Raw genomic sequence first — 27,809 nt, 5'->3', positions numbered from 1 at the left:
TTAAAAAACTAAACACATTTATTTTTAATAAATTGATTATTAATATAAACCTAATCCCTTTCAATCAAAATTAAATGTAATGCATTTTAAAATTTGGTAAGTATGAGATAAACACATAATTTGATTAAAATGAATCTGCCGATCTTGCCAAGAGTGAGGCGCGCTGCGCACATCTGATGCTCTTTCATGAGTGAAGATACCGATTGATTTCTCGTCAACAGTAGCTAGCCTAGCCATGGCACAAAAGCGCATTTTGGATTTTTTTATACAACCACAGGCTAAAAAGCCTAAAAAATTGGAGGCAGAAAACTCTGTTACAACTGAAACAGAAAGTAGCAGCAGCACCGCTGCACTGGTTACTCCCAGGGCGATCCTGCTAGCAACAGGCGACGAGGGAGCTAGCCAAGCTAGCCGCACCAAGGCAGCCGTGGAGGGAACATCAACAAAGGCAACTCAGTGCTGCCAGCCTCGGGGTCACAGTTTTCCTTCCAGACGTTTTGGAGATGAGGATTTTTCCCGTTCTTTTCAGCCGCAGTGGTTTGAAAAATGGAGGTGGATACACTATGACATTGAGAATGATTGCACTTTCTGTTTTGCTTGTATCCAGGCTGTTGAGAAAAATCTGGTGGCTTCCCGTCAGCATGTGAATAAAGATAGGCTTTTCGTCGAGAAAGGATTTTTTAACTGGCGCAAGGCATCTGCTAAATTTTGTCTGCACGAGAAATCGGCCATTCATAAAGATGCTATTCGCACTCTTGCGGGGTTAGAAAAAACGCCAATAAGTGCTCTGCTCTCCGATATTGCCGCCAAAGACCAGCAAACAGCAAGGAATGTCCTGGAGATATTATTTCGCTCCATAGCATTCCTGGGACGAAAAGGAATCCCGTTTAGGGGTGACACGACTCGTGAGGGTGTGCTCTATGACCTGATGCTGGAACGGACTTTTAATTTACCCAAAGAAGAAGAGTGGATAAAGAAGAGGGATAATTGGATGTCTGACACAATACAGAATGAGATAATCGAACAGTTTGCTCAGGCTGTTCAAAAGGACATAGTAACTCGCGCATCAGACTGCCCGTTCTATGGACTGACAGCTGACAGCACCACGGATATCAATGCTACGGAACAATTCTCATGCAGCCTTCAATTTGTTGACAGTAATCTTCAGTCTCACTGTAAATTCTTGGGATTTTACTCGAGCCCTGACACAACTGCAGAAACGCTGTTTAAGTGTTTGAAAGACATCTTTGTGAGATTGAACATCTCTTTGGATCGCCTTCAAGGATATTGTTTTGATGGTGCAAATAACATGTCGGGCCGCTTTTCCGGTGTTCAGGCCCGACTGAAGGAAATATGCCCCGAGTCCTTGTATGTTCATTGCAGCAACCACTCCCTGGACCTTGTGCTGCAAGAAGTTGCACGTGAGGTGAGCCTAGTAGCTGACGGGTTAAACTTCGTACAGGGTGTTGCAGGTGTTATCAAAGAATCTTCAAAACGCAAACAGCTTTTTGAAACACTTTTCGGCTGTGATGACATCATTGTCAACATTTTAGGACTATGCCCAACGAGATGGTGTGTGCGCACCAAAGCAATTCAACGCTGCTGCGCAACGTACACTGTTGTTTTGGCGACACTGGAAAGCTTGAAAGACGATAGAGGCGTAAGAGGGGATGCAAGGGCAAAAATATCAGGACTGCACAAACAGGCACTCAATGGAAAAACTCTTTTCAGCCTCCTCTGCTGCGAAGCCCTTTTTGGGCCCTGTGAAACTGTGGCAAAGAGCCTTCAGAGTGCAAAATCAAGTGCTCTTGGTGCCATTGCTTGTGTAAACCTACTCAAGGTCAGAGTAGGGTCACTGAGAGATGACAAGGTGGTGGCTGAAATGGTAGAAAAGGTGAAAGTGTGTGCTACCCAGAATGGTCTGAAGATGCCAGATGCTGAGCCCAGAGTAAGCAGAACACCTGCTCGCTATCGCCAAGCTGTCGGCCCTGAAGCGTTGTCACAGGCAACAGGTGAACTCAAATGGAAAGCTGACTTTTATGAAGCTCTGGATTTGGTCCAGTCTGAACTCACCAGGAGATTCGACCAGAACGGGATGAAAACAGCTGCATTCAGGGAGAAGACCGTAATTGATGCAGCAAACAGCCGCATATCATCGGAACTTGACGCACAATCTCTTCAGCTTCCTAAACAGCTTGACACAGGGCGACTGCACCTTCAGCTCCAAATGTTGGGAGATGTGTGTAAAGAGGCCGACTCCCCATGCGAGACAGTACAAGAAGTTGCCTCACATCTGTCTAACCTGCACCCTCAAACCAGAGCTCTATTTGGAGAAGTAGAGGATCTTATAAAACTTTGCATGTGCCTACCGATCTCTGTTGCTTCTTCAGAGAGAACTTTCTCAACCCTTAGACGCCTTAAAACCTGGCTGCGGAGCAGCATGTCCCAAAAGAGACTAACTCACCTCACCCTCATCCACGTACACGGGGACATCGTTGCCCAGTTGGATATTCATGCAATGATGAAAACTTTCATCAGTGTCAACCCGGAGCGCAAAAACACCTTTGGAGTGTTATGACTGCAGCACAAGGTAAGAATTCTGGTTTATTATTATGCTGCCGCCGTGCAGTAAATTGGCATTATTCATCAACTGTTCAGTGACAATTCAACTGAAAGTTAATTGTAATTATTGGGGATAATTGTGTTTTTTTACACGCGTGTAAAGACTACTTGGACACCCAGAATGAGGTCACACTTATTTTTAACTATCCAACCGTATTGTTATAAAATGATTAGGCCCAGTTTAACACGCGTTAATAACGTTTGATACATATGGCCCAATATCTTTAAGCGTTTAATTTGCTATTGCTACGCTAAAAAAACTCAAGGCTGCATTTCTCTATTTCAATGTTTGTGTCAGGACTGCGTGTGTGGGAGCAGTGGCAACCAGCAGAGAGCGGCGGAGGATCCGACTGGCTTGCGCTTGCTTCGCTTTTAACATAATTTTTTTATACACTTGTGTTTAGTGGCTCCGTTTTTGAGCTTGTAGTAGGCCTAATCTGTACCAATGAGCCGTGTGCCTATATCCTGCATTACTCGTGCCTAGCCCTTGTTTTGTATTATGGACGTTTTTCTTGTTTTTTCGCTTGTGGAGTGTGCATGTTTTCCAGTATTACATTTTGAAAATTTATCAGCACCCCCAATTCAAAATATGTTCCCGCGGCCCTGCTAGAGTTGCACTTAAGTCGCAGACACAGGGACCTGAGACTCGACTCGGACTCAAGGTGCGGGACTCGTGAACAATCTTTGTTTTTAGGAAACACCTGAGGAGTTGAATGTTATAGAATGTTATTCCCCTCCCTACGTAGCCTGTAACCCACCTAGAACAAGGAAACATATCTGCTGCTTGCAGCCATACAGGAGAGAAACATGTTGACCGTACCAGCAGCTGTTGTGCCCTTTGTTAGAAGCCTTGTATGTATAATCTTTGGTAAATATGTTTTATCAAGATAAAAAATTCCGGCTCAGACACATCTAACTTTATAAGGCACCTGAAAACGCACCTTGATTAGCAGTCATGGTTAGCCCAAAATTGCCCTTCTGTTGTTAGCATACTTCTTACTTTAGCTACGACCTACGGGAGGTTAACTCCCACTGTTGTTTGCTATATGTGATCAAAAGATGATTGAGCGTTTGTTTGTTTGCCAAACTTGTGGTCGTAGATTAGGTTGCAGGAAATACAGCACTCATTATAACCATCAGAGACTCAAGACTTTACTTGGACTGTAGCTCAGAGACATGTGAACATTTCTAATACAAGTAAAACAACACTGATCAATAATTCAACTCCAAACTAAAATACAGATAATTTTTTTATTGTTTTTTTAAATAATTTCTTTCTGCAGTGAACTATGTTTATTTTGTAATGTGAACCTTTTCTTCACATGGTGTTGAAATCCAAGTTTGATTGATCTACATTGTCAAAAGACACACACACACACACACACACACACACACACACACACACACACACACGCTGTGCTTGTCTAGATAACTTCAGACTGGAGTATCTGATAAGTCAAAATGCCTCATTAATAATCTGGCAGGAGTCAGCAAAGCCAGATGCTGGATGATCTCAGTCAACAACCCTGTTTTACTGGAAATGCCTTCAGCCCAGACAACTGCCAAGGCTTTGGACCTGCTGACTTACAAATTGAAGCAACTAAATTTGTGTTTCTTATGATTGTGAAAAGGACATAAGACACCTCGTACATTAACGTGTCATTGAAATTTATAACCAATCCCTTCATGTTTAGCTGGTTGGAGCAGCTGCATCAGCTCGTAAACACCAGTTGTGTTTGTGTTTTTCCATTGGCTAAATAGCACCGCATGCAACTGTTTGCAGTAGCTTCTGTGAAGTTGTTGGCCACTTTCAGGGTGGGATATTGCAACAGAAGCACCATTAGCCTTTATTTATCTGCCCTGTATTGTGTAAATCATAAATACAGACAAAGAGTCCTGAGGGGTTTTACTTAAGCAAGGCCAGGATTTCATTGCCTTAGCTGGCTTGACAAAGCCCAGTCTATATCGACAATGTTCCACTTCCGGGATATCTCTGTTGCTGCCGGATATTCCGCCGGATATCCCTCTTCATGGACGGATGTCCCACACATTTCCCTCTCTTTATGTTGCTGTTTTAACCCTTGTATTGTCTTCACTTTTGGGAACCTCTCGTATCCCTCGGGTCAAATTGACCCGTGACTTATTCAGGGTTTTAAAAACAATTCTGAAATAAAATTTTACTTCATAATCTATTAACAAATATAGTCTTTATCTCAATTTTAAACAATTGAGATAACATATGTTTTGGGAATGCAATCAGTCTCTACTAGAAGACAATTAAAAATGAAAGTGTGGTTGGTTTTTTGTCATAAGTTTAAAATTCATATTAGAAATCCACTATGGAAAAAACATAAGTGGTCATATCCAGAATCATTTCTGAGTTAAGTCAGGAATACATGTTTATCACAAAAAATAAGGTAAGGCCATTGTTTTTCAAGTAGAAAAAATTTTACTTGTATAATTTTTCTTCTTGCAAAAATTTGAAATGGGTCTATGTGACCCGAATACGATACAAGGGTTAAACTCCGGTGGATTCATGTGGAATAGGGTTAACTGCTCCTCAGAACCCTCCAGGGTAAATCCAGACAGCTAGTTGGACTATTTGTCTAATCTGATTTTTCTGTTTCACAACTGAAACTAATTTTTAATGTACACATGTTCCACCAAAACAAGTTCCTTCCTGAGGCAATTTTGCAGAGGCGCTGTCATTTTTTGTGGGGCTTAGCGCCACCCACGACAAATGTGATTGGTTTAAAGAAATTACTTCCCCCTTCCCCCGCAGCACTGTGGAAGATGGTCTGGCAATGCAAGACAGAGCCTGAAGCACAACAATCCATCCAACAAAATGATCCATATTGCATGGTATGTTTGATATTTTGATATTTTCATTTAGTGTATAATTATTATTAAGTATTGGGTGTAACCATATAAAACTGGTTTCTGCCAAACCTTATCGTTCTAGTTTGTTATGTATGGTTAGTGTTATAGTAGCTCAGTGGTGTTTGTTTGCCTCCAACGTCGTCTTCCAGGCATCTAACCCAAACCGTAACCCTAAACATACCCACTGCCTGGAAGGAGATGTTGGGGGCAAAAAACACTAAACACTGTTTTAGTGAGAAAACAGGTATACTATGGGCAATCATTTTTACTGTATTTCAAAGTCATTTATAACCTAAAACAACCTTTTTAGTGGCGCATTTTTTTGCCAAATTGAGTTGGTTTGGGTTGTTGGGTTGCAGACTTTACCCACAGTCCCAAACTCTAAAACCGCAGTGTGCATGCATGTTCATGTTTGGGTTTTGAAGACCACAGCAGTGGTTCAGTGGGACATGAGTAGTTAGTTTTGGATTCCAGTGCAGTTTCAGAAACAAACACACATTCCTCTGCTGTGGCGATTACTAGTCTCTCATTGTGAGAGATCAGGACCCCTGCTCCTCCAACAGAACTGACCTCACAATAAGAAATGTGGGGAACAATATAGGACTGCACTATGCAAAAGGTTATCTTCTCAGAGCTAGCACGTTGTGTGCGAAAGCATGGCTTCCTTTTTGAAAAGCACCACATGGAAACACAGTTTTTATGGTTTTTATGTGAAATGTCTCTGGGGTCAGAGCACATCAGGGTTTTTTTAAACACTCATACTGTTCACACTGGTAAGAATGTGTGGAAATCCAGTTAGGCTCCTCCCAGGAGAAATGTCTTACTCCACTGATAAAAACTTCAATTCTGTCCTTAGTGAGTGCAGGTAACACTAAGAGGCTTGAACAAGCTCACATTCTCACAAATTCCATCAACATGCTTCCTCCCAAGTGATTTGAGCTCTCTAACCAAGTAGCAAAGCCAAAACACACACTAACGTTCATTTAAGATGCCCGTTATGAAACCAAACATTTAATTCTAACTTTTAACTCTAAGTCTAACTTGAGGATGTATACTTGCAAAAACCTTTCTTGCGTCATGTTTATGACACATACTTCCATCTAACCAGACATTGTGTACTGTACATAGTGTAATGAGAAGAGTTGTTATGATTTGATACTATAAATAAAATTGAATTGAATTAGTAAAATTACTCCTCAAGAGTTATCTCAAGACACTTTACAGATAGAGTAGGTCTAGACCACACTCCAGAATTTACAAGGACCCAACAGTTCTAGTAGTTCCCTCCGGAGCAAGCAACAGTGCGACAGTGGCGAGGAAAAACTTGTTGTTCTAAATTGGAGGTTGGGACTTCTTAAAGGGGTTGTAAAATAAATCTAACGGGTCATAAGAATATAAGTAAATTAGGAAAGTAGAAAAACATATTTCTGCTACTACTTTACTTTTTGTTTAGTATTTTTTCTAAAAAAATCTCCGTAGAAGACTACTACAAACTCCTTCAGAAGATTGCACTTCTGGAAACCAAGGTTCACCTTCTAGAAGTGAACGTGGAAGTTAACGGATCTTGTGGAAATGACACCACTTTACCATGGACCATAACAATGGACAGAAGTATGCTAACACACGGCTAATTAGCACCAACAAGACTACAAAGAAACAGGAGGGTGGAACTGGTAATAAATCAACAAGTGGCGGTCCCCTGGAACTCGTCTGGTGCGAAGCCTAAGAGTAAATCATTTTCCTGGGAAATGGGAGGACGACTAACGGGCCGGGCACAGCGCCCTGAGGTTTGTGATATGACCGGCTGGCCTGCATTATCATCTGGGCAGAGCGCCTCTTCAACCCCTGTACCTAGTAGGACACAGCCGTGGACAGCTGCAAAAGGGAAATAAGCAACAAATGCCCCCCCAACAACCTGGTGTGCAACTGGATAACAGATTTGCTCCTCTGCTGCAAGACGCTGGACAGTCATCTGATGACCGGGACTGCGTCTCATCACCACACAGCAGGGTAAGGACTGAGAGCAATTCAAAAAGTAAAAAGCTAACAACTGGGCCTCAAACCCTGATTGTGGGTGACTCTGCTGTAAAAGATTTAAAAAACAGTAAAAACACCAAAATACTATGTTTTTCCCAAAGACATGGTGTCTGACTTGACCCAAAAAATCCCAGATATCGTGGCAGCACACCCAACTGTGAAGAACATTATTCTGCATATAGGTCAAATGATGTTGTAAAGCAACAGTCTGAATTGCTGAAACTGGACTTTAGGGAACTGCTTGACACAGTCACCCCCCTAAGCGCAAATGTGTTTATCAGTGGTCCTATACCGTCAGTCAGAAGAGGAGATGAGAGATTCAGCCGACTGTTGGGACTAAACAAATGGCTTTCAACTGAATGTACCGTCCACTCTCTGAAGTTCATTGACAATTTAAACATTTTCTGGGAGCGCAGACATCTTTTTAAAGCAGATAGACTTTCCCTTAACAAGCCAGGAGTAAAGCTGTTCACCTCTAATCTGCTTTACTTTCTGCGCTACACATCTGCTCCCTCTGCCAAGGTCACAAAACAAAAGGAAGACACAACAAAGTGCGGCAGTGATCCAGCACAGCCCCCGCCTGTGCAAAGATTGACCATGGGAGACCAGAGAGCAGAGACACGAAACCTCCACTCCCCTCTTCACCCGTCCAGCACCCCTCAAACCTTCCCAACCCCGAACCTTCTGAGGATTCATCGCTGTCTCTACTGATGTCTCCACACACCCTTTCCCTTATTTCCCCCATCAATTATGCACCCCTTCCTACCCCCATGGCTCAACCCGGGCAAAAGTAAAACGCCAAGCACCACTACCAGGATGTCAGAAAACTCCTTCCCCCCAGACTGATAAGACGCTTGTGTGCAAAATCTGGCAAGCACTATCTGATATGTGCCGGGCCTTGGCTGCAGGACTAGTGATACTAATGACTCTTTTCAAGACAAGCCCGGGCCCTGTGGATTCAATTCTTCCTCATTTCTGTTGTGATAGGTAATAGGAAAGAATGGTGAATAAGCACTTAACTGCAAACTTAGCAAATTTAGCATCCATTCCTCGTCAGCTACAGCCTGTCCCAAAAAATGAAAACACACTAACACTAGCCTTACTAAACGTCAGGTCTTTGGCAGGAAAATCATTTTTAATCAATGATTTTATTACTAAGCACAATCTAGATTTTATGTTTTTAACTGAAACCTGGTTAGACCATAATAACAGCGCTGCTGTTCTCATCGAGTCAGCTCCCCCTAACTTCAGTTTTATGAGTGAGAATAGAGTGAATAAGAAGGAGGTGGAGTCGCCATTTTGTTTAATGACTCATTCCAGTGTACGCAAATATGTTATGGAAATTTTGTTTCTTTTGAATATGTTGCTCTTCAATTAAGATCTTCCCCTCAAGCGATGTTTCTAAATATCTACAGGCCACCTAAATATTGTGCAACCTTCATTGATGACTTCACTGAACTGCTGTCTATTATCTGCATTAACTTTGATTGTGTAATCATTGGGGTGATTTTAACATTCATGTTGACAGCCCCCAGGACAGGGGGACCAAAGAGCTGTGTTGTGTTTTTGAGAACTATGGACTGACTCAGCATGTGACGGAGCCCACCCACAATAAGGGGCACACTCTGGACTTGATTGTCTCCAAAGGTCTGAACATTTCCAAGGTTGTGGTGACTGACGTTGCTCTCTCAGATCATTCCTGTGTTTTCTTTAACGGCACTATCTCTGTGCCCAAAAGTGTCCAAACAAAGATAATCAGAAAACGGTATATCACTGAAAACACCAGTGACACATTTATACAGCTTTTCTCCTCCACACCAGCCCTCTGGGCTATCAGTCAGTGAGCTTGTAGATAATTTCAACTGTAAAATTACAAATGTTATTGATGCCATTGCTCCCACTAAGGTCAAAGTTGTATCTGGTAAGAAAAGATCTCCATGGAGAAAGTCCTACTGGTGAGAACAGAAAAAAGAGAGTGTAGGAAAGCTGAACGAAGGTGGCGAAAAACAAATCTCCTGGTCCATTATAACTCCTATAAGAGAGACTTCGCATTTATAATTTGGAACTGAGGAATGCAAGAAGGTCCTTTTCTCTGATATTATCTCTAGAAACAATAATAATTCCCGTGCTTTGTTTGCTACTGTTGATAGGTTAACAAACCCTCCAGTACCAGTAGCATCTGAACTTTTATCTACCAAGGCCTGCAAGACTTTGCCTCCTTCTTCAAAGACAAAATTCAAAAGATTAGACAAACAGTCAGTGCCTCCATATCAAGTCCAGGATATGTGTTGTCACAGTGTTCAAGCAAAAATAGTTCCAATATGACAGAATTTCACACGATCAACCATACAAACCTGGAGGACATTATTCAACATCTGAAAACCTCGACCTGTTGCCTTGATGTTCTACCAACGGGACTTTTCAAAAATGTTTCCAATTGTTTGACTTCTGATCTTCTACAGATTGTGAACACATCTCTTCTTTCAGGTATCTTTCCACAGGCCCTGAAAACTGCAGTAATCAAGCCACTCTAAAAAAGAACAACCTAGACAAGTCACTAATGAGCAACTATAGGCCAATATCAAAACATTCCGTTTTTAAGTAAAATCATTGAAAAGTACTCTTTCAACACAACTCAACCATTCTTGTCACTAAGCAACAGTTTTGATACCTTTCAGTCGGTTTCCGACCACACCACAGCACTGAAACGGCTCTTGTCAAAGTCTTTAATGACATCCACCTTAACACAGATAATGGCAAAATTTCAATCTTAGTATTACTTGATCTCAGTGCTGCATTTGACACGGTCGACCACGACATACTACTAGACCGATTGGAAAACTGCGTTGGCCTTTCTGGCTCAGTACTAAACTGGTTTGAATCCTACCTAAAGAATAGGGATTACTTTGTGTCTATAGGTAATTATGCATCTGAGCGTACAAATATGACGTGCGGAGTTCCGCAAGGCTCCATTCTGGGGCCTCTTCTGTTTAACATCTACATGCTTCCACTGGCTCAGATTATGGAGAAAAACAAAATAAGTACCATAGTTATGCGGACGACACACAAATTTACATAACCTTATCGCCAGGGGACTATAGTCCAATACAAAAACTGACTAAGTGCATCGAACAAATTAACGGCTGGATGTGCCAGAACTTTCTGAAATAAATGAAGGAAAAACTGAGGTGGTTGTTTTTGGAGCAAGAGAGGAACGATTAAAAGTCTGCGCTCAGCTTCAAACAACAATGTTAAAAACAACAGACAAAGCCAGAAATCTTGGTGTAGTCATGGACTCAGACCTGAACTTTAAACAGCCACATTAAGACAATACAAAGTCAGCCTACTATCACCTTAAGAATATATCAAGGGTTAAAGGACTTATGTGTCAACAGGATTTGGAAAAACTTGTCCATGCCTTTATCTTCAGTAGACTTGACTACTGTAACGGGGTCTTTACAGGTCTCCCTAAAAAATCAATCAGACAGCTGCAGCTGATTCAGAACGCTGCTGCTCGAGTCCTCACTAAGACCAAGAGACTGGATCACATCACTCCAGTTCTGAAGTCTTTTACACTGGCTTCCTGTGTCTCAAAGAATGATTTCAAAGTACTCTGCTAGTTTATAAATCACTTAACGGTTTAGGTCCAAAAATTATTGCTGATCTGCTACTACACTATGAACCACCCAGACCTCTCAGGTCATCTGGGACAGGTCTGCTTCTGTCCCCAGAGTCAGAACTAAACAGGGTGAAGCAGCTTTCAGTTTCTATGCTCCCATATCTGGAATAAACTCCCAGAAACCTGTAGATCGCTGCTACTCTCGTTCTTTTAAATCAAGGCTGAAGACCTTTCTATTTGATGCTGCCTTTTTAAATGACTAATCATTTCTTAAATTTCTTATGCTGCACTGTAAATTTATTCTTGTGTTTTATGTTTCTCTGTGTTTTAACTGTCTATTCATGTGTTTTACCGGTTTTTAATGCTTGTGATTTTTAACTGTTTTTACTTGTGTTTTATCTGTTTAATGATTTTGTGTAAAGCACTTTGAATTGCCTTGTTGCTGAAATGTGCTATACAAATAAAGCTGCCTTGCCTTGCCTTGCCTAATATTAGCTTATGTGCTAATCATTGCAAATGTTTTCTCTGATCCGGGTTTTCCGCTCCTTTGTCAAAAGAGATTCTGGATCTCAATCGGAATATTTCTGGTAAAATAAAGCTGGCCAAATTTATGTAAACCCAATTGTGTTTGTTGTTTAAAATACTCTTGATGAAGGTCTGGAGGGACAAAAATGTTAGTTTTCTAGGAATAAACGGTGAAGCTATAGCAACAGCAGAGGCCGGAATTATTTCCTTTGTTCTAACTATTCTGGTAAAATAAAGGTAAAATAAAAACAAACAAAAAAACGGAATCTTACATTTGAAAACGATTTAAATGAAAATATGTGAGAAACAAAGATTACTCTTTGGTTCAACTGGTCACAACTGGTAAACACATGATGAGGGCTCGCTAATAAGACATTGCTTCACAGGGTCACAGGTCAAAAGGGTTGGGGCTACTACCTGGAAATAGTTGTTAGTAGTGTCATTAGTGTTTTATGATCTAAAGTTTTTTGCCACATTTGCAGCATATGATGGTATCACCATCATCTCTATGCTGACGGTGGTCCATCCATCCTTCAGATATTTTGGAATATAAGGACACTTCGGCTCCTTGTTGACCCTCAGGACATATTTTCATTATGGGTGGCCTGCTAGCAAGGCTTTATACTTTCGGACTTATTTTGCATACAGTTTATTTTTGCAGACTATATATGTATACATATACATATATGTAGCATACAGTATGCTGGCTTCTTCCATCAATCTTTTTATTGCCACTAGTAGGTGGGAAGACCCAAGCTGCCAGACATACAGCCTTGACATTGTCTGATGAACTTGCTATGGCCAACATGTTAGCAGACTATTGCCTACACACAATTCCAGCAAACAGAGAGCAACATTATCAGTCCATTGGAGTCTTGTTTTTGTCAACCAGATTAATTACATCGGAAATATTCAGTTCTGCAGAGTCGTGGATAGATGATTGTGAATTAATCATTTTCACATTGTCATTAGATTTAATGGCTACCAACATACTGGAGATTTTAAGAAGAAAAATGGTTTATTCATTTATGGCTAAGATAGAGAAAAAAAAGAGAAAAGTGAGTGCCTGTGCCATTTTGGCATTCATGCAAAATAATAATAGTATCCTCATTGCAAATTTGAGTGTTGAGTTTTATGCAGGAACTGGCCATTTATTATATAACGTTTTCATGCTCATGCTCTTATTGCCTTTTACTTAAAGTGTGTGTGTGTGTGTGTGTGTGTGTGCGTGTGTGCGCGGTTGGAGGTGACAGCCTTGTCTTTGATTCTATAATGTGAAGCTGTTTGTGTTACATTACTTTACTATGAAAGTGGTATATAAATAATGATTGATTGATTGATTGATAATAATGTGTTATGTATGGACATCATGTACATTAAAGTAGCACTTACAAAATAATGTTGCCCACTCTCTGATCACAAACATTGCTTCAAGTTGGAGCACATTTCCCAACGCTGCTGCGATGCTTCTGCGTCATTAGCCCAAACCTGAAACAGAAAGGGTGTAACAATGAAACGTCTCTCCCAGCTGAAGCAACACAAGCTCACAACAGTTGTAATGGAACACCTTATCAGTTCTGCAGAGATCCAAGAAGAATGAGTGGGAGTCTTGACCTGGTGAAGTTTCATTACCCCCCCCCCCCCCCCCCAACATGCGGAGTCTGAGAAAAGCATGAGGATATCGTGGTTAAGACCAGGAAAAAAAAACAAATTATGTTGAGAGAGACCAAGCATGAAAATCCTTTAGACAAGGGCAGTAGTGTGGTGAAGACATTTCCACACTCATCAGCTCACACTGGGACTCTTTTCACAGAGGGAATCCCTCTGAAGAAGGGGAAAGTGGGGAGAAATTGGTCAATAGGGCCTGTGTCAAATATGAGATAAGTGAGAAATCACTTGGATTTCAGTAACCTAATTTGTTTCACGGGTTGCCACTGGATCATTGGTGCTCAGAATGCAGCAGTTAGGCAAAATATGTCCAATTCAATAGAACTCAAAATAGCTTAAAGAAAGCTCAAGTTGCTACACTGGAAAGGTATCCAGCATTTATTACATCAAATCAGTTTGGGGGTCGGTTATTGTTGTCAGGCATCTTTGTGTGAGTGGGGAAATTTAATGACATTTCCAAAGTTTAGCAAAACGTGCTATGGTTCATTATCATTTCTTTAAAGCAATCACAATCTTTTTGGGCGTTGCTAAGTGCACGACGATGCACCGGTGCAGCTGCCAAATAGCCTCGGAGGGAACTTGTTTTGGTGGAATATGTGCATGTTTTAAAGTTGTGCAACAGAAAACTCAGATTAGACAGATTAGATAGTCTAGCTAGCTAGATTGACCGTGCAGGTGTCCGAGGAACAGTTAACCATAGTCTTCATGAATCCACCGGTGTTTAGAATGCCAGCACAATGAAAGCGGAAGGTAACAAACATCCGGCCGAGAAAAATTTCCGGCTGCACCGGAGCAATCCCGGAAGTGGAACATCGTGGATATAGACCGTTACAAGCTGAATTGAAGAGGGAGCTTTAGCAAATAAAAAGGTATTTTTAAATGAGGAAAGTTAGTTAATAAAAGAAGTGAATAGAAAGAAGATTGGATGTGGGGGATTGTGTGGGTTAGATCTGGTGAGGTAGGGTGGAGTGAGAGAGGAAATGGGAAAGGAATGAGAGAAAAACATTTGTTGATACTGTTTATTACTGCAGCAACCCAATCTTCCCACAGGGACTATTTAAGTTTTCCCTTAAAATAAAAACTGTGGTTACAGGAATAAATAGAAGATTGATGTTCTGAAAACCAGTTTGTGATGTCATCTCATCCGCCAATAACTCTTAGTAAGTCATTTTTCTCAGCAGTTGCTCCAGTGGATCTGTTGAACATCCAACTGTGTGAACTGGTTAACAGCAGGTATGAAACACTACAGAGAGCTTGATGCAGTGGTGAAAGGTCCTGTAAAAGAATTGTCCCATAGGCCTGTGGACAGCACATGCTTTCTATTATAATCTTGTAGATGAGGCTGCTTTTCTAATGTGCTGAACATAAACATCCTTGTTGAATCAGTTCCAAAGTTGCATGCCCTTTTGTTTTAAGTTGAAAGACACACAAACACTGCTGTGAGCCTGCAATGTCTATTGCTTCCCTCTAAGTTAAGGGACTATTAATTTTGGAGACATTGTGGAAATGATATTCAGACAAGGAAAAACACTCCTCAAAAGGGGATCAAATGGATAAAAAAAAACTCAGGAGGAGCACCTGAGGAGGAATCCCTCTCCCAGGATGGGCAGACATGGAATAGATGTTGTGTGTAGCAAATTACCAACACAATAAAATCCTGGTGTAGACAAAATTATAGATTATATAAGATTATGGATCCAGTAGAAAGTCAAGCAGTTTCCAGGTGTTGTTGAGATTATATGATCACTGTTAAATGTTTTTCATGTACAAGTAGAAATGTAGGACTGAGAACAGAGCTCACCAAAGGTGTGCCAACACAGTATAAGTTAGCTCGATGTTTAGCTCACTAATTGGGGAGAACTGGCTTCCGCTGGAGAGCCATGCTCATCATCATTCACACACTCGGAACTTGTGATCACAGCACTACTGGCAAAGTCTTTACCAGACTTGGAGTTTGGAGATATTTACATATATCTTATAGAGAATCCGTCACCTTACACCGCGCAAAAAATGAAAGTCTAAAAAAGTATGGATAGCTATCTTTTTCTTAAGAGTGGATGGGTTAATAACGCTGTCGTATGGGAGGTGAAAAACAGGAATATCTTCATAATCAAAACTAAGGTGAGGGTTACTAGCCAGCTAACGTTTGCTGATCTTTTCTTTTTTTTTTTTATTCTTTTTTTTGTACTATGGCAACCACACTTTACTTTACAAAACCTTTATTTTGACGCCACTTTGCTACTGTAACAAAGGAATTTCCCCGCTGTGGGATGAATAAAGTATTATCTTATCTTATCTTTGTATGATGAAGTCTTCATCTGAATACGTAGCGCTAAAATAGTGTTATATAAATGATATCCCAATCATTAACTAAACCCATGTAGAAAGCGTCCAGCATATGATTTTAACAATGTGTGTGGTGTGTGTGTATGTGTGTGTGTGTGTGTGTGTGTGTGTGTTTGTGTGTGTGTGTGTGTGTGTGTGTCAGTCAGTCAATAGCGGTCTGCATCTCCATAATCTGTGAAGCCAGCGTTACAATGTAGCCTTTGAGCCTTTGTAAACATTGTTGCAATGCCTGTTCTTATCTGTTTCGTTTTAACCCGTCACTCCAGGATTTTGCTTCCTTTTTTGAGATTGTTGCAGCCCAAAATGCCTGATTTTGCAAGAGCTTCTATAAATATTTTGATAGAAGTTGCTACGTCTTTTCTATGTTTGTGGACTGAAGAGAGGAACCTTAACTCTTGTCTGCAGCGTGTCTGTGTGTCTGCACAGTATGTGTACATATGTGAGTCTGTCTGTATGCGGGAATGTTATCTTTCTGCACCTGCTATTATGCTATTATTACCACACAACGTTACAGAATTGTTACATTTCAAGCACTTTCACCTGTTCTGATTAAGTTCTAAGTAATAAGTACCAATAATAATCAAAAATATTGTTTCTATTTTTTTTAACCTTCTTTATAATTGAATTTCCATGTTTTCTCACAACAAAAGAAAATGATTATATGATCATAAATGTGATCTCACAGGGCTAAATGGCAAATATGAACCATAAATATATATATCATTGGTAATTAAGCTAAAGTAAACATCTGTTAGGTATTGTTAAATTCTTATGTTTGTGTTGATTAAAAAGCCTAATAACATGCTGGGTCCACCAGACATTAGGCTGTGTAAAAAAAAGATGAACACCACACAAGGGTTAAAGGCGCTACTTGTCACATGGGCCAACCTTAATTCATTAATTTTATTGTAATATTATTTTTGTGGTACTGTGCTTGTGATCTATTTAATACACTTTATCTTACTAAAATCCTTTTTTCTATAGGTACATCATTCCTACAACTTGAATGAACCATCTCTGAAAGCTTGGGTTGCTGTGGACTCTGGGACTGATTCGATGTGGCCCCCACACCTGTAAGGCAAAGTTTCTTCATATGTAGGTCCCATTCTCTACACATTCCAGGCAGCTGTCAACAAACTGCGTGACACTACTTCCACTGGCAAGGCATGTACATGGAATGAACCTAGTATACAGTGGCAGCCATTAGAAGAATAGAGTGTGCAGAGGGGCGCAAGATAGTTTTTTCTAAGGCCTAGAGAAAGAGAGCAGCAGATGGGTGTGGTGACCTTCCCTCTGCTAAAATTCCACCTCCACCTCCTGCTGAACATGCAGCACTGTTCCAGGCCAAGCGCAGAGATACTATATACTTGGGCTGTACAAAAAAAAAAGAGTTGCTATTCTGTAGTCTTCAAAGCTCGAAACACACCACATTCTCTTAGGTACTAAACAATGCCTTCAATTAACAATCAAATAATTTTCACAAAAAAGTTGAGGGATTTGCATTTTCTTTACCATGATATGCACATTATGAAGGTTGTCATAATCTATCATTTTTTATACTTAAATATTTTAAAGTTCGTTTCAAATGGGGCATAGAACATGAGGGAAGGGCCGTGGAGGAGCACTCCAAGATCATGAAGGAGCAACACACAAACCTCAATGTCAGGAGCGCAGGGCTGGGCATCAATCCTAAATACCCATGGTTAGGGGCCTCCACAGATGGCATGTTAATGTGTGACTGCCATGGGATGGGTGTGTTAGAAGTAAAGGCATCAAGCAGTCTTGAGAACAGCAGTTTAGCTGACAAAATGAAACAGGATGGCACATTTTGCTTCCATGAAGTAGAGGGTGAATTTCACGAAAAAAGGACCACCAGTACTTTTACCAAGTGTAGACACAAATTCACTAAGCAGAGGCGAGCTGCTGTGACTTTGTTGTTTGGGGACCAGGAATAGATGGCAAAGGAGAACTCACATTGAGAGAATTATACCGGATACAGTCTTCTTTGAAACTTTGTGCGAAAGATTCACACTTTTATTCAAATATGTGTCATTCCTGAGCTATTGGCAAAAAAATGCACAGCACCTGTTCAAGCACTATCACATGATGCCACTAAATCATCTGAAGGCTGTTACTCTGGTATGCCCGTTCTGGATACTGATGACCAAATAGAGTGTACATCAAGAATCTGTTGAAGACTGTACATGCACAGAAGTTGTTTGCAGACTACTGATCTTAGTGTTTTGAATTTGAAGTGCAGTGTCTGCAAACTGGAATTGGCAAAACGTAAATGTGGACAAAGAAAACAAATAAAAAGTGGTACATTTTGAGTTGTACCATTAGACAATTAACAATTTAGTCTATAAATAAAAACAATAGGTACATAGGTAATCAAAGTGAAAAATAAATGGCCATTGAGTCAAAAAAAAGTGAGGAGGATAAGACAAATTAAACGTCTTAACATACAGCAGAAACAACAACACAATTTGACAAAGTGAACTATCACTACATTGATATTAATTGTAGCTTCAAATGGCATCATTATGTGACTACTGCCCTATGCAATTCATTATATAAAGATTTACCACTTCTATCCACTTATTGTATATTGGAACGGTTACATTTATGTACATTTTATGTGTATGTACATGTTTCTTTGTGTGTGTAGGTTGTGTGTGTGTAAATAAATCATTGTATATTTACATTGTATTAATTGTTTTTAATTGGTGTATTGTTTTCTGTAGTGTTTAACCAGAAGGAATATTGAGGTCGCCTCATTTTTAATGGCCCAACACACATAGACTACTTTGCCTAAAACTGTAAAGCCTTCGGGCTGTTCAGCTTCACACATCTGGATACCAATAGTACTTTGTAGTATAGTCCATCGGTTTCTTGTTTCACTGATAACTCTCTTTACATCGATTCTTACTGAGGCAAGTCTGCGTGTGGACTCCAGCTCTACGGGGCTCAATTGTTTCCTTCCTTTAGTGGAAGTTGGGATCTTCAGCTCAGCCTTACAAGCTAAAAGACTCTGCCACGTCAAACCCTCGATCAGCCAGTATTACATCACCTGCACTGAAGCATTCCAGAAACCCAGAATTTTTTGTGACACATTTGTCTGATGTTCTGCCTCCCCATCCCTTAGATATGAATATGACCGTTCCTTGTGGGGATATGGGTATTGTATGGTGTGATGGTGTTTATAGATTGAGTATGTTTGTTCTCTTGCTTTTAAGTTTTCGGGGTTTCCTAAAACAATTTCACAACAGTCAATTATGCAGACACATCTTGGGTAAGTTTATCTAAATTTCATGAGCATTGACAACCAAAGCTCTTCTCTCTGTGTCCAAAATAAAAACAAAGGAGCAAGCTTTGCATGTAGCATGTCAAGGGTAGTTCTATCAAATCTGCTTGCTGTCGCTATCTAGATTTGGAAGAGAACACTAAGTAGAGCAAGGGGCAGGTTCATTTTCATCCTCATAAGATTTAAAAGAAGTTGTTGGAAAGTAGACAGGGTTGTGTGTGTCGGAAGACATAAAAGAAGACTACATAAAACTACTTTCAGCTTGGCAAACGTGGGGAGTCCAGTCAGTGCTTTCACTTTTTCATCGTCATTTGCTAAAGCCAGTTTGTCCAATGTTCTTAATTTGGATTTCAACCTGAGGTTTTCCTCCCTGAGGTCGTCACCCTCCTAATGTATAGCTTTGCAATGGCATCTTTGCATTCATTGCTGAAACACTGTTGTGGCACAGGGTCTCCTGACGACAGTTCCAAGAGGACATCCACAGCATCTTGTTTGTTTTCCGCCTCCCTCCTCTTGATTTGGATTCTGCTGTGCTGCTCGTACCTTTTTTTTATAAGGACACAATGATATACAATATCAATATATAGAACTGCTCTTGTAAAATATGTCTTGAAATTACATTTGGTTATGCTTTACTGTGCAGGGAGATCAACTAATAATGAACTGTTAAGGAAGAATTCAATATGAGCGTGACACACAATGGAAGAGAAAAGAAAAACTAGATGAGCATGCAAAGTAAATGTCACTGCAATAAATTTCAGACACAGCCTTATCCAAAGTCAAACCTTTCCATGTCTTTCTCCCATTTCCTCTTTTTGGTGGCATGGGTTTGAGAGAAGACCGATGGAACCCAGTCAGGGGACAGTAGGTCATCTGATCTGGCACCTGACATACTGGTTATGGTTATGGTATTTAGCAGACGATTTTGTCCAAAGTGACATACAAATAACAACTATAAACTTAAATTTAACAGTATAAAAAAAGTTAAAAGTGGGTAAGACTGCATTAAGGAGAATAGCAATAGCCTAATAAACAACAATGTCAATTTAATCAATAGCCTGATAAAATTAAAAAAATTCTATAAAATACAAACAGATATGCCTTAAGTTTAGACCTGTCTTAAAAGACCCAAAACTATCACAGGAACAGAGAGCACTGGGCAACTCTTTCTACCAACGAGGAACCTCTGAGGAAAATAGTCTTGAATTTGACTTAGCGCTTAAATAAGATGATATAATAGATAGTATAATAGAGCAGGATGGTAACAATTCCTCCATTAATAATCTAGCTCTATTGTTGGGTCTTCTCTGGTTCTCAATGAAAAACAAAGCTAGATATTACAAACCTCAAAATGACATACCCTTGATGAAATGATCACTGCACAGATGTGTATACTGTGAAGGTAGCCAGGTCCCATTTACTGAAACAGTTGCTCATCTGATAGTCTGTAGCCATAGTTGTCTTCTCTCTGGATTCTCCTTATCAGATGGGATCAAAACCCAGGCTTCTCTCCCCTGCGGTTAGTACATCCAATTGCACAACAACTATTTGGCATGTCATTTTCACCTCAAAACACTAACTTTCGTAAAGTAAGACTGGCGACGTCCTGGCAAGATGATTAGCTTAGGTTTTGTTGCTAGGAGGCTGATGTTCTTGCCCGCCAGCTAGTAGTTGTGATGTCACATGCAAAGTATGAATTGTCTTGGGTGGCGCTAAGTGCAGGACGACCCCCCGGTGCCTCTGCAAAAGGTACTTGTATCGGTGGAACATGTGTACGTTCAATAGTTGTTTTAGTCATGTAACAGATTAACATAATTAAATGTTGATATAGACTGGTAGCCGTGTAAATAAGACATGTAATAAGGGGGATGCTGTAGAGCCACAATGGACAGACATCTTCACTCTAAGAACCTTATGTCAATAGTAGGGCAATACAAATGGAATAACAGAATGCTGCTCCCACATGTGCCAAATTTTACTCCTGCTCTGTTAATTGTCCCTGGAATGGCAGATGTCAAAACATATACCCAGCTCATGGACGGTGGTCGCTGTACTGTCAGCTCAGCTTCTGTGTTTGGCACCAGATATCACCTGGATATCATCAAAAAGCGAGCTCTGAGCTGCTAATGTACAGGAAAACAGACAGCCCCTGAAAGCAACAAACCCTCCTCTGCTGGATTCCATCCCAAGTTAAGGTGAAAATGAAGACAGATGCAGTGTAGACTGTGTGAATTCTTTCTGCACCTGTCCTCCTTTTAAGTTAAATCAGTGTGTCGTGGTGATAAAAGCATCGCAGCGGAGCCTCAAATCCACTGAGTAATGTTAAGATGACTCCTCACGCATGATCTTTTATTATAGTCCCTTACCATGACCCAGGGCTCATAACAGCCTGGATTCATGAGGCAGCCTCCTGTGCACATGGATCATCTGTGAGAATGTAAACTCTACTCCCTGTAGAGGCTTTGCAGTTGTTTCTCACATGTACTTGCAACAGCTGAAGCCACTGTAGCAACCCACTGGATTGTATACAGTACATGTTTGGTTTTCATGAAAAGGATATTGGCTTAATACTCTAAGTAGTCAGACACACAGATAGAAGGAGTATCATTCTGTGCTTGAATTTAAAAAAAAGTGTCTTACCATTTGTAATATTAGACATTATTTCAAAACAGATCATTTTCAAACTGGATGTTACGGACAAACAGATGTCATGTCGGACATTCATGGATGTCTGGAATCAAATACTGCATGGCATTTTAAAGGAATAATATATTCTACATTGTAGTTATCACTTTCTTTGGTAAACAAGGAGTGAGGGGAATTTGAACAGTAATGATCCATTTAATCCATCCAACACAGTTAAAAATGTATTTCACAATTTAATTCCATTTTTATATAATTTCTTTTTCAAAATAAAAAGAAACTAATTTCTACAAATATTTTAACTTTTTCACGTGATTTAAAGGACAGTGGGATCTAAGGTGAATTATAGCTTGCCTTAAATAGGTAATTGTTATGATATATAATAAGAATGGCATTTGCTCAAACATAACCATGTGTGAAACTATTCAATTCAATTTCAATTCAATTTTATTGATAGTATCAAATCACAACAAGAGTTATCTCAAGACACTTCACAGATAGAGCAGGTCTAGACCACACTCCAGAATCCACAAGGACCCAACAGTTCCAGTTTTTTCCTCCAGAGCAAGCAACAGTGCGACAGTGGCGAGGAAAAACTTCCTTTTAGGCAGAAACCTCGGTCAGACCCAGGCTCTTGGGAGGCGGTGTCTGACGACCGGTTGGGATTAGAATGAAGAGTTTGTTTGTAGTAGTTCTTGTAGCATAGCAGGGCACTGTGGGCGTTAAGGCACAGCAGGACGTAGCTGGGCACCGCAGAGCATAGCAGATGTAACATGGCATCGCAGGACATGTAGCGGGACCATGGACAGCTGCTACCCTGATTTTGGCGCCTCCCTGATCCGAGGAAACATGCTGGGGGGAAAAGAACATAAGGACTCCGGGGAATGACTCCCGGAGCTAGGTTAGTAACAAGCTTTTCTGGGACATGGATGCACACAAATGGAAAGATAGAAAGATAGATGAGAGAGGAGCTCAGTGTGTCCCCCAGCAGTCTAAAGAGAGAGAGAGAGAGAGAGAGAGAGGAGAGAGACATGACCATCCCACTGTCTAGCGGAGGGGTGGCTATGAGAGAGTGAGAGAGAGAGACATGACCATCCCACTGTCTAGCGGAGGTGGCTATGAGAGAGAGAGAGAGAGCGAGGAGAGAGCGAGAGAGAGAGAGAGAGACATGACCATCCCACTGTCTAGCAGAGGTGGCCATGCGAGAGTGAGAGAGAGAGAGAGACATGACCATCCCACTGTCTAGCGGAGGTGGCTATGAGAGAGAGAGAGAGAGAGAGAGAGAGAGAAGAGAGAGAGAGATGACCATCCCACTGTCTAGCGGAGGTGGCTATGAGAGAGAGAGAGAGAGAGAGAGACATGACCATCCCACTGTCTAGCGGAGGTGGCTATGAGAGAGAGAGAGACATGACCATCCCACTGTCTAGCGGAGGTGGCTATGAGAGAGTGAGAGAGAGAGAGAGAGAGAGAGAGAGAGAGAGAGAGACATGACCATCCCACTGTCTAGCGGAGGTGGCTATGAGAGAGAGAGAGAGAGAGAGAGAGAGAGAGAGAGAGAGACATGACCATCCCACTGTCTAGCGGAGGTGGCTATGAGAGAGAGAGAGAGAGAGACATGACCATCCCACTGTCTAGCGGAGGTGGCTAGAGAGAGAGAGAGAGAGAGAGAGAGAGATGACCATCCCACTGTCTAGCGGAGGTGGCTATGAGAGAGAGAGAGAGAGAGAGAGAGAGAGAGACATGACCATCCCACTGTCTAGCGGAGGTGGCTATGAGAGAGAGAGAGAGAGAGAGAGAGAGAGAGAGAGAGAGAGACATGACCATCCCACTGTCTAGCGGAGGTGGCTATGAGAGAGAGAGAATTCAATTTTATTTATATAGTGCTTAATCACAACAACAGTTATCTCTTTGCCTATAGCGGCATAACTAAGGGATGGTTCAGGACTTTCCTGAGCCAGCCCTAACTATAAGTTTTATCAAAAAGGAAAGTCTTAAGCCTACTCTTAAATATGGAGACGGTGTCTGCCTCCCGAACCCAAACTGGAACCTGGTTCCACAGGAGAGGAGCCTGATAGCTGAACGCTCTGGCTCCCGTTCTACTTTTAGAGACTCTAGGAACCACCAGTAATCCTGCATTCTGGGAGCGCAGCGCTCTTGTAGGGTTGTAAGGTACTATGAGCTCTTTAAGATAAGATGGTGCCTGACCGTTAAGAGCTTTGTAGGTCAGGAGAAGGATTTTAAATTCTATTCTGGATTTTACAGGAAGCCAATGCAGAGAAGCTAAAACAGGAGAGATGTGGTCTCTTTTCCTGGTTCCTGTCAGAACACGTGCCGCAGCATTCTGGATCAGCTGAAGAGTCTTTATGGATTTTTTCGAGCAGCCTGATAACAAAGAATTGCAGTAATCCAACCTAGTAGTAACAAATGCATGGACTAGTTTTTCTGCATCATTTTTAGACAGGATATTCCTGATTTTTGCAATATTACGTAAGTGAAAAAAGCAATCCTTGAAATTTGCTTTATGTGGGAACTAAAGGACATGTCCTGATCAAAGATGACTCCAAGATTCTTCACAGTGGTGCTGGAGGCCAGGGTGATGCCATCCAGAGTAACAATATCTTTGGATAATGCGTCACGGAGGTGCTTGGGTCCCAGAGCAATAACTTCCGTTTTATCTGAGTTTAACATTAGAAAATTACAGGTCATCCAGGTTTTAATATCTTGAAGGCACGTTTGAAGTTTAGCTAACTGATTAGTTTCATCCGGCTTGATCGACAGATATAACTGAGTATCATCTGCATAACAATGAAAATTTATGGAGTGCTTCCTGATAATACTGCATAAAGGAAGCATATATAAAGTAAACAGGATTGGACCGAGCACAGATCCTTGTGGGACTCCATGACTAACTTTGGCGTGCACAGAGGATTCATCGTTAACATGAACAAACTGAGATCGATCTGATAAATAAGACCTAAACCAGCTTAGAGCAGTCCCTTTAATGCCAATTAAATGTTCCAATCTCTGTATTAAGATATGATGGTCAATGGTATCAAATGCAGCGCTAAGATCTAATAACACAAGTACAGAGATGAGTCCTTCGTCTGATGCAATTAGGAGGTCATTAGTAATTTTCACAAGTGCTGTCTCTGTACTATGATTAACTCTAAATCCTGACTGAAAATCCTCAAATAAGCTGTTGCTATGCAGAAAGTCACACAGCTGTTTGGCGACTGCTTTCTCAAGAATCTTAGAGAGAAATGGAAGGTTGGATATAGGTCTATAGTTGGCTAAAACATCTGGATCAAGGTTGGGCTTTTTCAGAAGAGGTTTAATTACAGCTACCTTAAAGTGTTGTGGTACATAGCCTGTTAATAAAGATAGATTGGTTATATCTAATAAAGAAGTATTGACTAAGGGTAAAACGTCTTTAAGTAGCCTAGTTGGGATGGGGTCTAAGAGGCAGGTTGATGGTTTAGATAAAGAAACAATTGAATTAAATTGATAAAGATCAAGTGAAGCAAAGCAGTCTAAACATGTATCTGGTTTTACAGCTGTTTCTAAGGTTCCTGAGTTTAGAGATAAGTCAGTGCCACTTAAAGGCAGGTCTTGGTGAATTTTGCTTCTAATAGTTATAATTTTATCATTGAAGAACCTCATAAAGTCGTTACTACTAAGAGCTATGGGAATACTTGGCTCAGTAGAGGTGTGACCTTCCGTTAGCCTGGCTACAGTGCTGAAAAGAAACCTGGGGTTGTTCCTATTTTCCTCTATTAACGACGAGTAGTACGCTGCTCTGGCATTACGGAGGGCCTTCCTATACGTTTTAAGACTATCTTGCCAGATTAAACGAGAATTTTCCAATTTGGTGGAACGCCAAATCTTCTCAAGTTTCCGCGATATTTGCTTTAATTTGCGAGTTTCAGTATTATACCATGGAGCTAACCATCTTTGTTTTATTATCTTCTTTTTTAGAGGAGCAACAGAGTCGAGTGTCGTTCGCAGCGAGCCTGCTGCCGTATCGACAAAATTATCGATTTGAAACTACAAGATCTAACCTAACTATACTAAAAGGAAAAGCTTGCATAAACATATTGTCTAACACGTTGGATATAGCCTATGTCATTCTTTCGTACTTTACGGTTTATTACAGTTACTAGTGGTATACCTTGCCTTACGGTAAAATTTAGAATACAGTACAAGATCCTGTTGATTACCTACAAAGTAGTACACAACCTTTCCCCCGCTACATCTCTGAGATCCTCCTTTCTTACTCTAATTCATGCTCACTCAGATCCCCAAGTCTTGGTCTTCTATCTATTCCTCGCTCCAACTGTAAGTCCAAAGTAGATCGTGCCTTTGCCATTGTAGCTCAACCCCCCCACACACACACCCACACACACACCTCCACCCCCATGAAAAATGGGAAATTAGCACTTTGTTTATTTAAAGCTTTAGTGCATACCTTCTTTTATAATAATGGACAAGCCACTGCCAAATGAGTTGATGCAAAGTTAATTAAGACCAGATGCTTAACTATCGGTGAACAGGGTACGCAGTGGCTTATGGGCCCAGCCCAATCAGGGGCCCACATAGATGGAAGAATTTGATTGACAGTCGGGACTCCAATCGCATTCTTATTACTTGCGAAAATCCCAACAGTCCCACGTGCACTCTGAGATATACACTTAAACATCAATGTACGTCCTCCGCAACTTCATTGTAACAAATTGCAACTTTTATCGCAATTTTTTACAAAAGCTTCCGCGAAATTAGTCCTTTTGGGCCGTAAAAATCTAAAAAAAAAAGCAGTGAAATCCTGGAGGGACTGCCCTCATGTGTTTTTAACGTGTTGTTGTGCGCAGTCACCAGCGTTTTTTGTTGTTGTTGTTGTTGTGCGCGTTTGTTGATTTTGTCAGTCATCTCATCTCATGTGCTGTGTCACTAGGATCCTGTCCTGTCTAATTCATGGTAGCCTACTTGTGGACATTGCGCCGTCATCACAAGATGTTGTACAGGGGCCCACCTTGATAATCCTGCATAATCATGGAAGGCTTGCGTCAAGGATGTGCAGACAGTTTTTTTCTCAATACCACACATGGGCGAGGAAGAAACTACACACTATAGCTTTAACTTTGTGAAAAACAGATTGAAAAGAAAGTTTGAAAAAGTTTGGAAGTATGGAATGGAATGTTATAGAATTGCAAATTGGGAATTGAAGAATCCAGTGCCTTTGGAGGTTCACTTACAGGGACTTGTATCTGCTGCACAAATTTAGACCATTCTTTAATGGTGCCCTGCCACACAAAACAATTTTTACTTGCAATTTATTAAATTTGTTACGTCCATATGTGTTTGTGTTATGCATGTGAAAATGAACTGCTACCTCCTCTGTCAGCTCTAGCCACTGAAAAGAAATAAGCGGCAAAATCAGACCAATTACAAAAGCTGGTCCGTCTGACATGTTGCGCTGGGTAAAGGATACTGAGCCAGGCTCTCATTGGCTAGCTGTTAGCCAATCAGAGTCAAGCAGCTTAGCTCGTTGAATATTAATGACACAAATCGAGCTGAGTGTTCCTGCAGGCTTTCTAAACCACACTAGAATGGCTTGAAACAAGGTAGTCAAGGCATTTGTCCACAAATGATGTTACAGAGTCCATGGTAGAACTTCAGACATTATCACGAAGCAATGAAATAAGTGTGGCAGGGCACTTTTAATTAATCTGTCCATCACAAATCCCCCAAAATTTTAGAAATTAAATTGAAAAGTCCTGTTTTGCTAAGGTCCTTGAAGCTTATCTTCTAAAATGTATTCTGACATGAACCCACACATATCCAAATTTAGAAGAGGTCGGGTTATTTCACCTTAGAGATTACTGTAATTCTTTTTCCCCCTCTGCACTCTTTTTACTAGTTTTAAGTACCAGAAAAAAAGATAATGTTTATACTTCCATACACCAGTAAGGTTTAGCAACACTTTAATTTGAATATGATGACAGTTGGTGTGTTGGTTACAATCAATCACATCTCATCAAACCACACCCACACAGTCCTGATGAAGCTGGTATTTTGGGTGATTATTTGAGTGTAAACTACAAACAAATTATACATTTAGAAGTATTTTTTTATGTTTATTTAGTAATGGATATCTAATGTTTATCTAAA

The 27,809-nt window shown here is 40.8% G+C and overlaps 1 protein-coding gene, 1 long non-coding RNA gene and 1 pseudogene across 2 annotated transcripts; 2 read left to right on the top strand and 1 right to left on the bottom strand.

The window, feature by feature from the left end:
* Positions 1-3,159, top strand: LOC116684817 (zinc finger MYM-type protein 1-like). Its single transcript, XM_032510248.1, has 2 exons — positions 1-2,590; positions 2,921-3,159. Exon 1 carries the CDS (start codon positions 236-238, stop codon positions 2,576-2,578), a length of 2,343 nt encoding a protein of 780 aa, XP_032366139.1. The 5' UTR covers positions 1-235; the 3' UTR covers positions 2,579-2,590; positions 2,921-3,159.
* On the top strand, positions 3,158-27,356 carry LOC116684819 (uncharacterized). The gene is made up of 3 exons (XR_004330849.1): positions 3,158-3,169; positions 12,690-12,699; positions 27,298-27,356. It is a non-coding gene; the product is annotated as an uncharacterized LOC116684819 (long non-coding RNA).
* Positions 19,762-20,578, bottom strand: LOC116684818 (THAP domain-containing protein 5-like; annotated as a pseudogene).
* Positions 27,357-27,809: the final 453 nt, after the last annotated feature.

This window comes from Etheostoma spectabile, unplaced genomic scaffold, assembly GCF_008692095.1.
Source record: "Etheostoma spectabile isolate EspeVRDwgs_2016 unplaced genomic scaffold, UIUC_Espe_1.0 scaffold00569331, whole genome shotgun sequence".
Classification (NCBI taxonomy): Eukaryota; Metazoa; Chordata; class Actinopteri; order Perciformes; family Percidae; genus Etheostoma; species Etheostoma spectabile.
The sequence above is the reverse complement of the archived record's forward strand: the minus strand, read 5'-3'. Positions and strand labels throughout refer to the sequence as shown.

Excerpts from the sequence above, each read along its gene's own strand:
- LOC116684817 (XM_032510248.1), top strand. The coding sequence starts at position 236 with ATGGCACAAAAGCGCATTTTGGATTTTTTTATACAACCACAGGCTAAA.